The following is a 17,704-nucleotide window of genomic DNA, read 5'->3' on the forward strand; positions in this document are numbered from 1 at the left end:
CCCGACCATCATATATGGTTTAGCTCCGTTACCATTATGTAGTAAAGGCATAGAAGGAACATATAACTTGTATAGGATTTTAGTACAAATAAGACAAATGAACATTTACTGAATCTTGATCAGTATCAAAATACACACTTTATTAACATTACTTACAAAATCACAGAGCTCACATTCATACCTAAAGAATAATGACTATGTATAAAGTTATTTTAAAGTGGACCTGAACTCTTGCACAGGACACAAGGTAATTTGAGCTCTCAGCTATGTCAGCACAGAAACTAGTCAGTCCTCGGCAGACCCAGCTAATATGTAAACACAGAATGTTAATCCTTTGCCTGTTTCCACAAAGCAGGAAGTAGACACACTGCAGAATTATTGCAGGAATTCTGTAAGCAAGAAATGTTTTTTCTTTAAAGGTTATTGTGCTCTTGCTTTTCTTTTAGAGCAGAGAGGAAGTTCTGAGTTCAGGTCCGCTTTAAAACAGTCCAACTTAAATAGAATTCCCCGCAGCAGCTGACCCCATGAGTGCAAGTAGTCCTCTTTCTTCAGCACAGAAGCCATTGCTGTGGGCGTCTGTATTTTCGCTCATTAGCACCTGGTTTCTGAAGCTGTAGAGCATACATGTGAAACGTAACTATCTACAGAATGTTGGAGGGATCCCATTTGAGAAAGCTGACATTTCTATTGCAGCCTCATTCTCTTCTCTGGCGGCCCCTTCGGCGTGCTGGCTTGAGCGGGTTTAGCTGGCTCTTTTTCTTCTTGTTTAACTTCAACTGGTGGTTCTTGTTCTTTCTTTATCTGTTCAACTAGAAACAAAATAAAATACTTGTACAATCTTGATATATACAGTAACAGTATGTGTTCAACTCACACAGTACAAAACTAACAATACTTACAAAAATGTCAGTTTCCACAAACTAAGGGAGAAACCTTATTGCTGGATAAGGCACGAATCACAAATAAAATCTTTCTACATTTTAAAAGGAACCCTGAAGTGATCGATTTGACCAATCCTACTTAGAAACTAGTGCTTTATCAGTGCACTTGGAGAAGCTGGACTGTAGCGACAGCTCCCTTAAAGGACAACTGTAGTGAGAAAAATATGTAGGCTGCCATATTTATTTCCTTTTAACCAATACCAGTTGCTTGGCATCCCTGTTGATCATTCTGGCCAGTAGTGTCTGAATCACACGCCTGAAACAAGCATGCAGCTAATTTCGTCAGAGGCAAAGCCTTTAATGGGAACCCAAGCTCAGAGTGATATGGAGGCTGCCATATTTACTTCCTTGTAAACCATGCCAGCTGCCTGTTGATCTTCTGGCATAAGTAGTGTCTGAGTCAAAACCCTGCAACAAGCATATGGCTAATCCAGTGAAACCTCAGTCAGCTGAATCAGAGTACCTGATCTGCTGGATACTTGTTCAGGGTCTATGGCTGAAAGTATTAGAAACACAGGAGCAGGAGGACTGCAAGGCAACCAGAATTGTTTGAAAGGAAATGAATATGGTAGCCTCCATATCCCACTCAACTTTGATTCTCTTTAACCAGTACACTATCCAGCCGCTGTAAACTATCCAGCCACTTTAAAAATGAACTAGAGGTTATAAACCTTCTGTGTGGCTGTGCAAACACATGACAGTATCATAAAGAAAACAGGTTTCATAGGTCATTATTTTTCTGTGAGAGAGCTGAATGAACAGCATTAATATAAGCAATGGCTGAGACTCAAAGCTAAATTTTTCAACCCTTAAATGAAAATAAGAATATGGGACTCCAGGAAAGTTCTATCAAGGAGTAGCTCCACAGATTTTTTTTTCTTTTTAAAGTCCTTCAAAAATGACTACAAAACTTTTAAATATTGTAGAAACTGACTAGTTAACCTATTTGAATTACCTGGTACTAAATCAGAAAGATTTATATACATTATAGCCTTGTACACGTATGGGGACTGTCAGCCAAATGATTTCCTTACAGATCTGCCGCTAGCCTGCAGGCTATTGATGTGTTCCATTGCTATGGAGGGATCTGTGGGGCAATAGCAAGTTGCACAATGGAGCAGGAGGACCAAGGAGGAAGGGGTCACCCAGAAGCTATCAGTTAAAGAAATAATAGGCCACTGGCATCAACGTGCTGGATCTTTTAAACCTTATACAGTAAGACTTTAAACTGGGGGAGGAGAGTGGATGTGTGCAGGGTGCGCAGGGAGCAGTAACTCACCTCCGGGATCCACACGCTGCCCATCATCAAGCAGTAACAGTGCCCCCTGTGATAAGGTGTGCTTATGTCAACACTATCATCAAAGGGGCCACTGTTACCAATGAGATGGACACCAGGGAGGAAGAAAATCGACAGCGTTTGGATCCTGGAGAGGTGATTTACTTCTGTGGAGGGAAGGGGCCTCTTCTCTGGCTACCTATACAGAGGGGTGAGCTCTCTGGCTGCCTAATCAGGGGAAGGGGCTCTTTCGCTACCTATACTGTGGGAGGAGAGGGGCCTCTCTCGCTACTTATACCAGGAGGGGTTGTTCTCTGGGGTGTACAAGAGGTATCGGCGCGGGAGACTTGGGCGCAGGATACAGCCGGTATATGGCTGATCCTGCTGTTGCACAAGTTCCCGGCCGTGTTAAATACTATTCCCCCTCCAGGCCGCCATGGATGGTGGGCAATGAAATAGTTCTGTTTCCAGCAATTGCTGGAAGCCGAATTATTGTGTTTTAACCACTGAGGGGTTTTACCCCTTGAGCACCAGAGCAATTTTCACCTTTCAGCGCTCCTTCCATTCATTCGTCTATAACTTCATCATTACTTATCACAATGAAATGAACTATATCTTGTTTTTTTCACCACCAATTAGGCTTTCTTTAGGTGGGACATTATGCCAAGAATTATTTTATTCTAAATGTGGGGAAAAATCATTATTTTTCAGTTTTCAGCCATTATAGTTTTTAAATAATGCATGCTACTGTAATTAAAACCCATGAAATTTATTTATTTATTTGTTCCGGTTATAAAACCGTTTAAATTATGTCCCTATCACAATGTTTGGCGCCAATATTTTATTTGGAAATAAAGGTGAATTTTTTTCAGTTTTGCGTCCATTCCCAATTACAAGCCCATAGTTTATAAAGTAACAGTGTAATACAGTCTTGACATAAATATTTAAAAAGTTCAGTCCCTAAGGTAACTATTTATGTATTTTTTTTAATTGTAAATTTTTTATTTTTTTTTTAATTACAAAAAAATAATAATTGGGGAGTGTGGGATGTAATGAGTTAATTTTTTTTGTAAAACTAATGTATTTGAATATGAAAAATGCTTTAGGGTGTAGTTTTACTATTTGGCCACAAGATAAGACAGTAACTTTTTGTTATGTTCCGGACGCTTGCTGGAAGTGCTATGAGGCTGGGAACCTTTTTTTTTTTTTTCTTCACAATGATCGCGCTGCTTCTCCTAGAAGCTGCGGATCATTGTGGGTCTTAGATCATCGAACGGGAATGGCTTTTCCCGTTCATTGATCTCCGAGCGGGCGGCGGCGGCGTGCACAAGCGAGCGGGAGCGCAGGCAGCGGCGGGAGCGCAGGAGGTACGGATATCTCCGTCCCTGGGGGTGAAAGGATGAAAAAAAGGGACGGAGATATCTGTACAGCTGGGGGTAAAGTGGTTAAAAGTAACTTCAGCTCCATCTTCTGACGGCGCTGAAGTTACTCCCTGTGCGCTGCTATAGCCGTAAATCCTATTACGGCCTATGGTGGCGCTGGCTGCGCCCAAGTCTCCTGCTCTGGATTAACCGTGTTCGTCTCTGGCTACCTATACAGTGTGGAGGTGGGGGCTCTCTGGCTACCTATTCAAAGGGGTGAGGGGGAAGCTCGCTGGCTACCTTTTATTTTCTCTTTACCCCCTGCCCTGGGAGCTATGTATCCTAGAAACTTCCCTGTGTTACACATGGGGAAAGTATATGAAATGCTTTTCCTACATGAACAAGAATGAAGTTATCCACACACACACACACACACACCACACACTACAGAGACACACACACACACACACACCACACACTACAGAGACACACACACACACACACACACACTACAGAGACACACACACACACACACACACACTACAGAGACACACACCACACACACACACACTACAGAGACACACACCACACACACACACACACACACACACACACACACACACACACACACACACACACACACACACACACACACACACCACACACTACAGAGACACACACACACACCACACACTACAGAGACACACACACACACACCACACACTACAGAGACACACACACACACACCACACACTACAGAGACACACACACACACCACACACTACAGAGACACACACACACACACACACACACACACACACTTTAACAGAAAGGTGAAATCTTACCTGGTACTGGCTTCTCACCAGCCTTTTGCTGTAATATAAAAAAAAGGAAGTTTTAGAGAGATAAATAAAATTAAAAATGCAAATTTTTTTTCTGGATTTCTAGTTATCCACAAATAGTTATCTGGGACACAAATTAAAGAAGCTGAAGAGCTGAATCTATGGCTATTTGGATCTCTTGCATGCAAAATTCACATCTAAGCCATGACATGATCTGCATGGAGCTTGTATGTTCCTCCGATGTTTGTTTGAAATCCTCCAGGAAATCCAGTGTATTCCCAGTTCCTAAAAACATCCCAATAAAGCCTGGTACACACTTTCAATTAAGACTGGCCAATCACTGACCAATTTTACCACCACCATCTAGTATGAGGGTTTACCTACACAATCTGCTCATAGCATTCAATATCTGTTGATCTTCATACTACATGGAGGTGGTAAAATTGGTCAGTGATTGGTCAATCAAAATTTAAAGTGTGTCGGCTGTGGTGCAGTAGCATCTGCAATATTTACCTACCGTGAGGGCTCATTTCCACTATCGCGAATTTGCATGCGTTTCTCGCATGCAAATTCGCATAGTAATACAAGTGAATGGGACTGTTTCCACTTGTCAGGATTCCTTTGCGTTTTTCTGTGCAGAAAAAATTCGCATGGCAGAGCCATCAGAATTCGCATACCGCATACCGCTATGCGAATCGCATACAATGTATTTAATAGGAAATTCACATGAGGTTTGGGCATGTGAATTTTCATGCGAATTCGCATAGAAACAATGGAAAAGCACACCAGCACTGCCATGGTTAAATTCGCATACATCGTCATCCATGCGAATTCGCATGAAAATTCGCATGGACCCACATGCGAATTTCGCATCCGCATGCAAATTTTTACCGCGGCGATTCACACCGAACAAGTGGAAATGCAGCCTGATCCTGCGCAGGTGCAGTACTGGCTTTCCGGTAGGGCTCAGGTGGAAATAGTAAAGCCCGATTGGGTCTGCTTTACTATGCAGGTGCGAGTCGCCTGCACAGTAGCTGTAAGGGCTGGAACCCACAGGAGCGCTTTTGGCAGCGTTTTGGCAGCACTGCGATACGCTAGCAGTTTGCCAAAACGCTGGGCTAATGTTAATGGATGGGGCAACTTCCACAGGAGCGTTTGCGTTTCTCAGAAACGCAAACGCAGGACGTGCAGCATTTTGGGAGCGTTAGCGCTTTAATGTAAAGTATTGAACCGCTAGCGGAAACGCTCAGCAAAACCTAAACTGAGCGGTTTTGCTAGCGTTTTGCGGTTCAGCACACTGTAACAAAATGAAAAATAATTCACAGGACCAATCAGGATAAAAACGCAAAACGCAAAATGCTAGGCACCCGCTGGGGAAAAAAATACAATGTTGCAAAACACGACCAAAAACGCGCATGAATCCGCTTGCAAACCGCTCAGACAAAACGCTAGCGGTTGCGTTTGCGGTTTTCAGTGGGTTCCAGGCCTCAGAGACAGCAGAGAAGCTCTGCCTCGAGTGCCACAGCTCTTTGCTATTAAGTAAACAGTGGAGCTTAACCCTTTCTATGCGCTTGGGAAAGTTCATCCAGGTTTAAACTTCAAAGTTTTAGGATAAATTGCAATTAAGAATTTTTTATCATAGTAAAATATCAGTAAAGGCTGTGCATGTCCAGTGCGGTTGTGCTCATCCATGGCTGCCCTTGTGGCCAGAAGAGACCTATTTGACTCACTAGGTCGAATAGGTATAGAGGAACCCAGTGCTTGATTGGTAGCATGTAGAAGGACCCACAAAGCTTTTTTCCAGAGACTTACCGATACTGAGGTAAGTGGCAAACATTTTTTTCTACACTCACTTTTGAATGCATAAACAGACTTAATGGCTCATAATAAGGACCTGTTTGCTATTTTTCTTATTTGTTCATGTTTCAGTCTCTCATGGGGGAAAAGCAAGTCTGGGGCTCTGCTTCCTGTATTTGCCTTTCTCAAAGTATCAAAGAATGATTATTGGTTGCTCTGGAATGCTTTGACTAATATCCACTATTCCTGGCCCCAGAATCGTGACGACAGATGGGGATAGTTGGCCAATAGCAGTGACTTAGAAAGACAGGAAGGGGTGGGCACAATTTATGAGTCAGATCTGTTGCGCATTCCACGCACATAAGAAAGAAGGCAAGTTTACAACTAAAAGGAAAGACTCAAAATACAGAGCAATCATGCAATCATAAGATGACAACCTTTATAAAAAGTTTTTTATAAGTTTACTTTACTTCAGAGGATTTGGACACAAGGTCCCTTTTAGGCTTCTTGCACACTGCAAGCGATTCCGATTCAGATTCCGTTTTTTAATCAGTTTTTACCTCCGATTCAGATTCAGATTTGCAGTGTGCAAGGAGCAAACTGCAAATCTGAATCTGAATCTGAAGTAAAAACAGATTAAAAAGCGGAATCTGAATCTGAATTGCTTGCAGTGTGCAAGAGGCCTTAAGGGAGTGAATTGTTCAATGTATGGCACTGCAGAACATCACAACATTATACAAATGTTTAATAATAACAATAATAATAATAATATAATAAAGCATATTTGTACAGCTAAAATCCTTGCAATTTAAAAAGGCAGTTTTTCCCTCAACAGAATTGGTTTTCTTCACTTGGAGTTATTCCAGCTAACTCACAAAACCAATCTCAAAATAAATGATAAACTGCTTCCAATGTTCTCAGTGAAAAGGCACAGCAATCTAACAAGTCTCTCAGAATGGTGTGTTTCAATCATCATCTCAAATTCATCTTCTGTGGTAAGAAGCCTGCACAGAGTGCTCAGCACAGCTCTCTCGGTGAGCAGGAAGACTTACCTGAACAAACTTAGGGGGAAACTTTTGCCCGAGTTCAAGAAGCAAAGCATCCACCCTCTGCCTCTGGAAGAAAGAGCTGGCCTCCTCCTTCTTCTTAGCTTTTGGTTTGGCTTTATCTGAAAGTGCACAAAGGAAAACCGATTAGCACATTAAAAAGTGTACCAGAACCAAGTTGCATTAAAAGTTTTCTACATCCCTGGGGCTTCCGCCAGCCCCATCTTCACAGATCACTTCCACGCTGCCATCCTCAGTCTTCTGCAGCTCTGGTACCGGGTCCCATTTCAGCCAGTCTGAGCAAGCGCAGTGCTCTCTCTCCAGCAGAGAATAGTACTGCGTAGGCAGAGTACTATTCTCTGCCAGAGACAGTGAGGGAGCGCACTGCGTATGCGTCAAACTGGCCACGAATGCCGAAGTTACAGGACCTGGTACCGAAGAGGGAGAAGACTGAGGACGGCGGTGTGGGAGAGATCCGTGCGGATGGGGTTGGAGGAAGCCCCAGGTGAGTGTAAAAAAAAGAAAAATTTAACTCGTCTCTGGTTTCCTTTAAACGGACTTTCTGCAGCCCACCGTAGGTCGGGAGGTCCCCCGGCGTGGTCCTAGCTCCTCTCCCGGTTCCTCCACCGCATACCGCAGCGCTGACACCCGGGTCGGGTGTCGGGCTCCCACTTCCTGAACCGGGACGCTCTTCGTCATTATGCTGCCCGCTGCGCGTCATCACGGCGGCCGGCATGACAGTACTGCGCATGTGTGATTTAACCGTGCATGTGCAGTACTGTCACGCTGGCCGGCGTAATGACGCGCAGCGGCCGGCGTAATGACGAAGAGCGTTCCGGTTCAGGAAGTGGGAGCCCAACACCCGGCGCAGGTGTCCCCGGTGCGGTATGTGGCGGAGGGCCCGGGAGAAGAGCCAGGAGGACGCCGAGGGACCTCCCGACCTACGGTGGGCTGCAGAAAGCCCCAGGTGAGTACCAATTTCGTTTATTTTTTGAGGTCAGGGTCCCTTTAAACACCCTAGAGACTTGTGTATTCTCCATACTTGTATTTTAAAAGTGTGGGGGTTTGTAGAAAAGATTAGCTGAATCCAGGCAGATCCACTTGTATTAAGCAGGACTACAGTTACCACATATACTCAGTCGTATCAATAACACTCTGCACTCCCGATAACACAATAAATGTAGCACCATACAAGTAATTTTTGTTTTGAATCTGGAAAGACTTCACCTTCACTTCTATTGGACTATGGTCACATGATTATGCCTACAGGAATCTGCCAACTTAGTTGCATGCTGGGAGAGAATGTCTGTTTAGGCTGAATCTCTCTCTCAGCATGTACCGAAGTTGACTTCCTGCTACCTGTAGAAATAGTTATGTTCGGGACGACAGTGCAAGGAAAATAAACGCTTTAGAAAACCAGACATATTCATAGACTATACTATTCTAAGTCTAACTACTATTCTTACACGGATCACACAATTCTAATGTACAGGATTAGTTAGATTAGAGATTCAAAGGATTTGAAAAAATGTCAATTTTTTTGGGATTCAAGGAAATTTGGGATTTGTCCCATCTTTAATTGAAAGTAAAAAGTTTGCAAGAAATGCCAGAAATTGCTCTTTACATACCTCGCTCCTCCTGGTCTTTGAAGTGCCACCAGTAACCCTTAGAAGGATGATACCGACAATAAGACATGGCCTCATCAAATGCAGACTGGATCCCATGTACAGAGGTCAGCTGAAACACCAAAACAGACTTCAGTTTACTAACACAAATTTAATAACTTGCTATTATTCAAAGAGTAGAAAAAAAGAAAAGAAAACCAATACTGTGCAAATGATACCTTTTGTTGTCGGACTGAAAAACAAAAATAGCTTTTAGCTATCTTCAATCTAAGGGCCAGTTGAGAGGGACGGCTGCTGGCGATTGTTTCTGTCGTTTTCCACTAGGGATCCAGTCATTTACCACTGGGGATCCACCGTGTCGAGATGAATGTGAGTGTTTCGCTTGCGCGTTTGCCGTTGATTAGTCAAGCGCCGCGATCAATCGAGTGTTCCCAGACTCTAAGGGCCCGTTTCCACTTGTGCGGTGGGAATAGCCGCGGTAAAAATTTGCATGCGGATGCGAATTCGCATACAATTTCGCATGGATGACTATGTATGCAAATTTAACCATGGCAGTGCCTGTGTGTTTTTCCATTGATTCCATGTGAAATCGTATGCAAATTCGCATACCAATACCGCATGCAAATTCCCTATTAAATACATTGTATGCGATTCGCATAGCGGTATGCGAATTTTGATGGCTCTGCCGTGCAGATTTTTTCTGCACAGAAAAATGCAAAGGAATCCTGCCAAGTGGAAACAGTCCCATCCACTTGTATTGGCTATGCGAATTTGCATGCGGCAAACGCATGCGAATTCGCAATAGTGGAAACGGGCCCTAAATGTCGCTCCTGGATTGGGGGGCAGTTACAGCTACATTCTATCCCTTTACCGCTGTAAACGTGACGACAACCTATGTCAACCACTTTTCTGTGAGGTGGCAGAAAAGCGTTTGGCTGTGCCGGAACAAGCCGTCGGGGCCATCCGGGTGAACTGGCCCTTACTTAAACATATTTATAGATAAAAGCTGAAAGGACAGCGAGAGTGGGGTGTATACTCAATCTGGTTAAAGACCCTGGATACATACAAAATGTCATTATGGGTGATAAAGGGAATAAATAATCCTGACCATCGTGATACAAGTACAGTGTGTACGAGTGATGGGTCTTATGGCATAACCCTTTTATCCCTCTTTCCTTTAAGAAGACTGACAGAGTGGGGATTTCCAAAATGAGTGGGATTTATCGCCAAACCAGATCAAGTGTACCCGATAATCCAAGGTCTTTTCATGTGAAACAACAATATGAGAATTATCAGTTAGGGCTTTTTACACTACATGCGATTCCGATTTGCATTTTTGATGTGATTTTACATGCAATCCCAATTGTTGATGCAATTAAACGTCCTGCATGCTGCATTTTTCTTCTTGTGTTTCTAGCATCCAGTGAAAATGTTGTGTTTCTAGCATCCAGTGAAAATCGCAAAACTCAGGACTCTATTACACTACATGCAATTCCAATTTTAAAGTCATTTTACATAAGATTCAGATTTTTCTTTTCTGATGGCTCGCATGCAGCCTGCGTCTCTAGACATTGTTGATAAGTAACATTTTTATAAGTGACAGCTTCACTTTAATTGACCCTTATAGGTTCCCTCTTTAGATTTGTCACTACCCTGGCTTTTTCCATTCACACTCCTTTTCAAATCTCCCTGGTGGTCTTGATAGTTGTAATGCTTTAGATTATTACTGTATTTTTTTTCTTGGGTTCAAAATGGAGGCTTAATTAAAATATTCAGAGAGCATTAAAGGGAACCTGAGATGGGTGTATATGGACAAAACATACATACCTGGGGCATTCTTCAGCCCCCTCTTGCCTGATTGCTCCTACGCTGTCCTCTTCCAACTCCCAGTTCTTCCGTAACTGGCCCTGGAATGTCCCCCGGCTGCGCATGTGCCACGGGCCGCACGCCCCCGCCCCATAGTTGTCTGGAGTGTTCTGCGCCTGCGCAGTACTACTATGCAGAATGTTCCTGCCGACGGGAGCGAGACGGGGAGTGCGTCTGGCCGGACTGCACATGTGCCGACTGGAGGATTTTTCAGGGCCAGTTGCAGGAGAAGGCGACTGAGGACAATAAGGGAGCGATCAGGCCGGAAGGGATGGAGGAAGCCCCAGGTATGAATACATTTTTAACTTCTTCAGGACTGCCCCACGCCAATGGGCGTGGCCACGGCAGCAGCCCCAGGACCGCCTAACACCAATTGGCGTCAAGTCCTGGGGCTGCAGTTTGCAGGAGATCACATGCAGGCTGTGCGCACATCTCCTGCTCGGGGCGGAGCCCTGCCCCGCCTTCAGGCTCGGGAGACTGTTAGACAGCGTAATTGCCGTCTATTTACATGTACAGCGCTGCGATCAGCAGCAGCGCTGTACTGGGGACAGCCGTGTCGACGCGGCTGTCCCCCTGGGGTAGAAGAGAGTGATCGGCTCTCCTAGGCAGAAGCCTATGACAGCCGATTGCCAGGATTGGCCGGCTGGGGGAGGGAGAGCTTTGATTAAAAAAAAAAAATTATAAATAGTAAAAAAAATAAATAAAGATATAAATATTAAAAAAAAAAAAAAAAAACAACTTGGGAGCGATCAGACCCCACCAACAGAGAGCTCTGTTGGTGGGGGGAAAATCACTTGTGTGCTGTGTTGTGCGGCCCTGCAGCTTGGCCTTTAAGCTGCAGTGGCCATTTTAGTAAAAATGTGCCTGTCTTTAGGGGGGTTTACCACTGTGGTCCTCAAGTGGTTAAAGGGGCCCCGTCTCAGGTACACTTTAACATTTTATAATATCCACTATCACAAATTGAATGTACCAGTATGGCAACTGAAAACAAATAGCAAATAAACTAGAGGGCCACAAAAAAAAAAAACCAACAAACGAATCTTACAACTCTGGAATTGATAACAGATCCCAAATCTGGAGCCTGGTAGATCACTCCGGCGATGATGTAGTAATCAGCCAGTGGAATAGCTGCAAACAAGGAAACATATTGACAAACTCATTAGATATGTGAAAACTTGCTACACTGATGGGTATAGATCTTCTGTTATCTTTTCCTATAACAAACAACACATAACCAGCTATAGTAGAAGAGTTTTAGCTCTGGATAACATGTACAAGGATCAACCTTTTTCAGGTACAGTTCAAAGCAGAAATGTCCGGTTAAAACATTGTAAATTACTATATAAATACATATATTGTATTTCACTTACCCTGCGTGGGAGATTGCCTTTGCTGTTTTCTGATAATAAACAATATAGGTTCTTGAGCATGTAACAAAATATATTCCACACCAACCATTTGACTAAAATAAAAAAGAGAAAATATATTAACAGTCAGAAAGTAGATTTATTTATCTAGGTTGCGGACTGATTCTGAAGTTGGCCACTCTGGATCTGGCTGGTCAATACTAAAAGTGGCCAGCTAATGCGCTCAATACATAAAAAAAACTTGACCTGACGAGAGCTGGTTGGCCAAGTCCCAAAAAATCAGTAAAGTCAGTGGCAGCATGGCTGCAGTGGTGTCTGAACATGCCCAGGCTCCTCTAACTTCTCCATGCTGCGTCCTGACTTCCACTCCCCGTGTGCTTTCACAGTGACAGGGAAATAGATGGGGCAGCCCCTCCCAGCAACGTGCCTGTGTGTGGCCTCTCTTTCTCCCCTTGCAGCCCCATGTGTTGCCGGTATTCATTACCCTATGAAAACTTCACAGGGTATACCAGCAACACATGGGGCTGCAAGCAGAGCCAGAGAGGCCACACAAACCTTGTGCTCCTGGGAGGGGCTTCCCCATCTATTTCCCCATCACTGTGACAGCACATGGGGAGCAGAAGTCGGGATGCAGCTTGGAGAAGTTAGAGGAGCCTGGGGATGTGCGATCATTGACCGTGATCCTGAAGTGGCCCGACTTCAGATTCTGACCGTAACATATACTAGTGACGAGTTCATAACAAGTGATAATGACTTTCCTGCTATCCATTTTCTGATTTGTGGTTTGTAGATTTTCTTATTCGTTTCTCATGGGGTGGGGGGGGGGGGGGGGGGGCTCAGGAGCTTTGTGGCTCTGTTCATTTGAGTTCCTGGTGTTATAGGAGAATGACTGTTGGTTTTACTGAAATGTTTGTCCTGATTTCTACTGTCAATTTATAGTGCCCAGTGCATATGACCTTTTGGTTGCTTTACCCAAAAGGTCGTCTGCATCCTACATATTTCTCAAGCACAGCTATATGACATTTATTGAACATCAGCACCCACTGAACCTCTCCCTAATATCTTATGACTACAGATTGTGACAGTTGTCCATTGGGAGCAGCTAAGTTAAGCAGTGAATGGTATGCTTAAAGTGGAATGAAACCCAGCATTTCTTCTTTGTTTGTTTTTTTTACTAGAACAGCATTCAATTAGTTAAACACAAGGCTTAAAAGTTCAGTGCAGAGAAAGCTGGACGGATCCAGCTATCTTGTGTTTACTTAACTGTACCAAGTGAGGAATGTGACACATTCTCTGACTGTGCAGAAGCTCTTGGACACAGACAGAAACTCAAAGCATTTCTGCCTTCAATACATAATGAATAAAACCAGTTATGAATAAAATGCAAAGGGAGCTCTCAAAGCAAAAAAAGAAAACTGTACTTTTGGGAATTTGTAATTTCTAAATGAATAATGATACGTATGCACAAATGCAAATATGATAACCATGTGGCATATAAAAAGTAGGAAAAGATGTTTTTATTGTATATTATGTCAGTGTTTTATTCTGCTTTAATTTATAACTAAAGCCTTTGCTTCACTCCTAAAATATGCTTTTTCCAAAACATGGCCCATGAAGAAGAGGTTTCAAACAGGCAGCGGTGGGCTAGGGAGAGCTGAGAAGCCTCTAAACCAGGGATGTCAAACCAGTCCTTCGAGGGGCGAGGTCCTCACACATTTTTGACACAGCTCAAATTAATTGAAGGGTCTGAATAAGGAAAGGTGTGGTCCATCAGGTAGAACACATTTCTCTCCTCCTCAGTCCATCCTAAACACTGGCATGGATCTGGCCCTCCAGGCCTGGAGTTCGACACCTGTGCTCTAGACCAGTGTTTCTCAACATTTTATTGGTATGTACCCCTTTTAAAACCCTGTACTCACCAAGTACCCCCTAGCATAGTAAACATTATCACACGTACCCCTTGACAAATATATATTTAATCGTTGTACATTATAATTGGTTCTAAACTGTTTCCAAGCATTTCCTATTGCTTTTAATTAGCTAAAGCACTAATTTGGTGTGGTTTAAATAAGATTTATCATTTTCTAAAACTCTAAATTTGTTATTCTTGGTTAAGTATATAAAGCTTGAGTACCCCCTGAAACCATCAGAAGTACCCCTTGGGGTACGCGTACCACACGTTGAGAACCTAGGCTCTAGACCATACAGAGCCTTCCCAATACTTAAGTATCAAAATCTTACCCCTTTTCTGGTCACTGGTTTGCTTTAAGATTCATTTTACACAGATGGATGAATTGAGCAATAGATGCTCACTTTAGCTTCTGACGTGCGAGGGAGCGAGCTTCATTCAGCTGTTGTATAATGTAAACACGTGTGTCAGCGATGGAAAACACAGTGCAGTTATTGTACAGCAGATAACTGCTGCATGTAACATCAGCGGATGGCTGCCACATGCTCGCTCACCCAGCAGATCCACAGGGGCAGTTGACAAGTGGTGGACACACAGTAGGTAGTCAAGGAGACACCACAAAAATAAGGCTAAAGTCACCATATTTTTCGAAATATAAGATGCTCTGGACTACAAGACGCACCTAGGACCAGAGGGCAGAAAATCAGGGGGAAACAAAATACTAAACCCAGGTGTGTCCATAGAGCAGAGGAGTTTAACCCACAAAAGTCTCTAAGCTACAGTGACCAGCTAAACTATACTAATCCAAGCTGCCCTACCAGCTAAGCTACACTACACTATATACTGCACTGAGAGCCTGAGCCCACTAACGCAGTTGAGTGCAGTTGTGTCCACTTTTCAGCATCTGTAACATTGATGTGTTGCTAAAAAGCGGACACAACTGCGCACAACTGTGTTAGTAGGCTCAGGCCCTAACACTTCCATACTGCACCTGATCCTGCCACCACGATCCTCTCCCCCGCACTTCGGTCCTGTGGATGCCGAAGCGCTCCTCTTCTCACTCTGGAGCTGGTGATCTAGCAGTACACAGCGGCTGCCTGCCTCTATACCGCTCCAGGTCCTCCGTACTTATATGCACTGTAACCCCTGCGGCACACGTGCGCCAGGATCACGCAGCTTGACACCAGCACATGTGCACCACTGGGGTTACAGTGCAGAAGTACGGCACAGATAAGGAGGACCCAGAGCAGTATAGCAGCAGGCAGTCGCTGTGTAACGCTACATCTCCAGCTCCAGGATGAGGAAAGGAGTGCATCGGCATCCACAGGACCAGAGCGAAGGGGAGAGGAGCGTGGCGCTGGATGGGGAAGCACTCCCTGCACTACTTTCTATATCTTCTGAAAATAGAAAAACACGGTAATTATTATTATTATTTGTTATTTACATAGCGCTGGCATCTTCGGGCAGCACTTTACAGAGTTTATAGTCATGTCACTAACTGTCCCTCAGAGGAGATGACAATCTAATACCTGCCATAATCTAGGGCTAATTTAGGGGGAAGCCAAGTTTTTGGGATGTGAGAAGAAACCGGAGTGCCTGATGAAACCCATAGGGGGGGGGACATACAAACTCTGTGCAGATAGCTCCTCGACTGTTATTTGAATTGGGGAACCAATGTCACTGTGCTTCCAATAGAGTTATTGCATATAAACATTTCTATGCAATACCCAACATATCTACACATTCACCAACATTGAATAAACCAAATTCAGCTTACTTCAAGTGATCTAGTGTTAACCTCTGCATTTTAACCACTTCATTATTGCAGGTCCTATCATAGAAGGGATTACTCCTTTCAGAGAAATAATCCAGTACAGTGCCATTGTTGAGTATCGGGATCCAAGAGCTGTCAACCCAGGAGATGCCCAGCAGATTATCTGCAAGAACATAAATGACAATGATTACTTTTTCTGTGGAGACTATAGGCCCTTACACACGTCGGATTTTTTTAAACAACGGGTCGTTTGGACGTCCCGTCGTTCAGTCATCCGGACGTCAAATCGGGCGTGTGAACAGTCCGTTGTTCGTGTGAACAGTCCGCCTGGCGGATCGCTCAAGACCAGTCTTATCAGCTGAACGATGGACTGTTCACACGCCCGATTTGACGTCCGGATGACTGAATGACGGGACGTCCAAATGACCTATCGTTTAAAAAAATCCGACGTGGGTATGGGCCTAAAATCGCAGGCAGATATCAGTGCATACATATGGTTATTAGAGAGTTAAACTGGGCGGTGTGTGGTCTGAGGTGCAGTGATCTGTCTCTCTGTGTATTGAACCACTGGCAAGAATGGATAATTCAGAAATATAAATTTATTGAGAAATCAATTGTAGCACTCAAATACTGGGACAAAATGTTCATGTAAAGCTATAAGCCTCTGAGCCCTTTTCCATTTGCAGCACTTCAATCTGATTTTCCCAATTGCGGTGCCCTTTTCCACTTTATGTGGTTCAACCCACACCTAAACGCCAATGCAATTGTCATCGCATGTGGCCACTTTTTCCTGATACATCTGAGCATGAGTATCTAGCTTAATCAGAACTGGAAATGCAGCAATAAAATACTATAAATTGAGCAAACGGTCAGGCAATAAATAATTAGCCTTCCAAACACGATTGAACCTTGTCAAAGATCTGGTTCAGCTTCTACTAATACCAGCTATTACAGAGCAATATGGTCGCCTAAAGTGTGCTATGATCACTCTGGAAAAGAGGCTATCACTATACAAATACAGACAATAATATAAATATGAAAACTGGATCATCAAAACATCTAATAAGTCTTTCTCGTGCTTTGCATTTTCCGGCCAACAACACAGAGTACGAGGACGCTGTGGCTAATAGTTCTCTGCAGCAGCTGGATCGCAAAGGGCTGCTAACTACACATGAAACAAAGTAACAACAGGAACATAGCTCACCTCTTATGTCCACAGCAGCCATGCTGAAACGCAGGCAGCCCACTTCCGGGTGCGGCACCGCAGAAGAGAGATGTACAGCTCAGCGTCCTTCCGGGACAACATGCGTCCTCCATTTTGTCAGCGACTTTTCCCAGTCCGAAACATAAGAGCTCGCTGCGCCATCGCCTGGCCAAGTGACAGACAGCAATTGCAGACCGCGTTACCTTCGGTGCAGCAAAAATACAGCGTCCTCTGGCTTGTGGAGGGGCACATAGTTTGATCCATTTTAGAATTTCCCTGATTATATCATCATCATCATCACGTTTAATAGCAGCAGCATTCTCCTCCTAGCAGCATCATCTCCTCTCCACAATTATGTCTGTTAAAGTACCCTGACTTTATACTAAAGTATACTGGTTGAACTCGATGAACGTATGTCTTTTTTCAACAAAAATAACTATGTAACTAAGATGTCCCGTTTTACCTGGGACACCCTCCGCCAGTTCACTTCCAGAATTTGCAAAGTCTATACAGCGTTGTGGAAAATGTTAGCGCTATATAAACACTAAGGCTGGTTCACTCAGGCGGCGTTGGGCGGCCGGAAGCAGTGTCGTCCTGTGACGCCTCATTGGGAGGGCGGCGGTACAGCCAGGGGCGTAACAAGGTCCCACTGGGCCACCCTGCAGAAATACTGAGCCCCTCCCATGCTGCACTTCG

At 44.0% G+C, this 17,704-nt stretch overlaps 1 protein-coding gene across 1 annotated transcript; it reads right to left on the reverse strand.

Annotated features, from left to right (window-relative positions):
- Positions 1–119: 119 nt before the first annotated feature.
- Positions 120–17,115, reverse strand: MED6 (mediator complex subunit 6). The gene is made up of 8 exons (XM_068251935.1): positions 17,009–17,115; positions 15,808–15,967; positions 12,125–12,216; positions 11,800–11,882; positions 8,892–9,000; positions 7,270–7,385; positions 4,424–4,451; positions 120–809 (listed from the first exon to the last, which is right to left on the reverse strand). The coding sequence occupies exons 1-8, from the start codon at positions 17,028–17,030 to the stop codon at positions 685–687; spliced, it is 735 nt and encodes a 244-aa protein (XP_068108036.1). The 5' UTR covers positions 17,031–17,115; the 3' UTR covers positions 120–684.
- Positions 17,116–17,704: the final 589 nt, after the last annotated feature.

Source organism: Hyperolius riggenbachi, chromosome 9, assembly GCF_040937935.1.
Source record: "Hyperolius riggenbachi isolate aHypRig1 chromosome 9, aHypRig1.pri, whole genome shotgun sequence".
Classification (NCBI taxonomy): Eukaryota; Metazoa; Chordata; class Amphibia; order Anura; family Hyperoliidae; genus Hyperolius; species Hyperolius riggenbachi.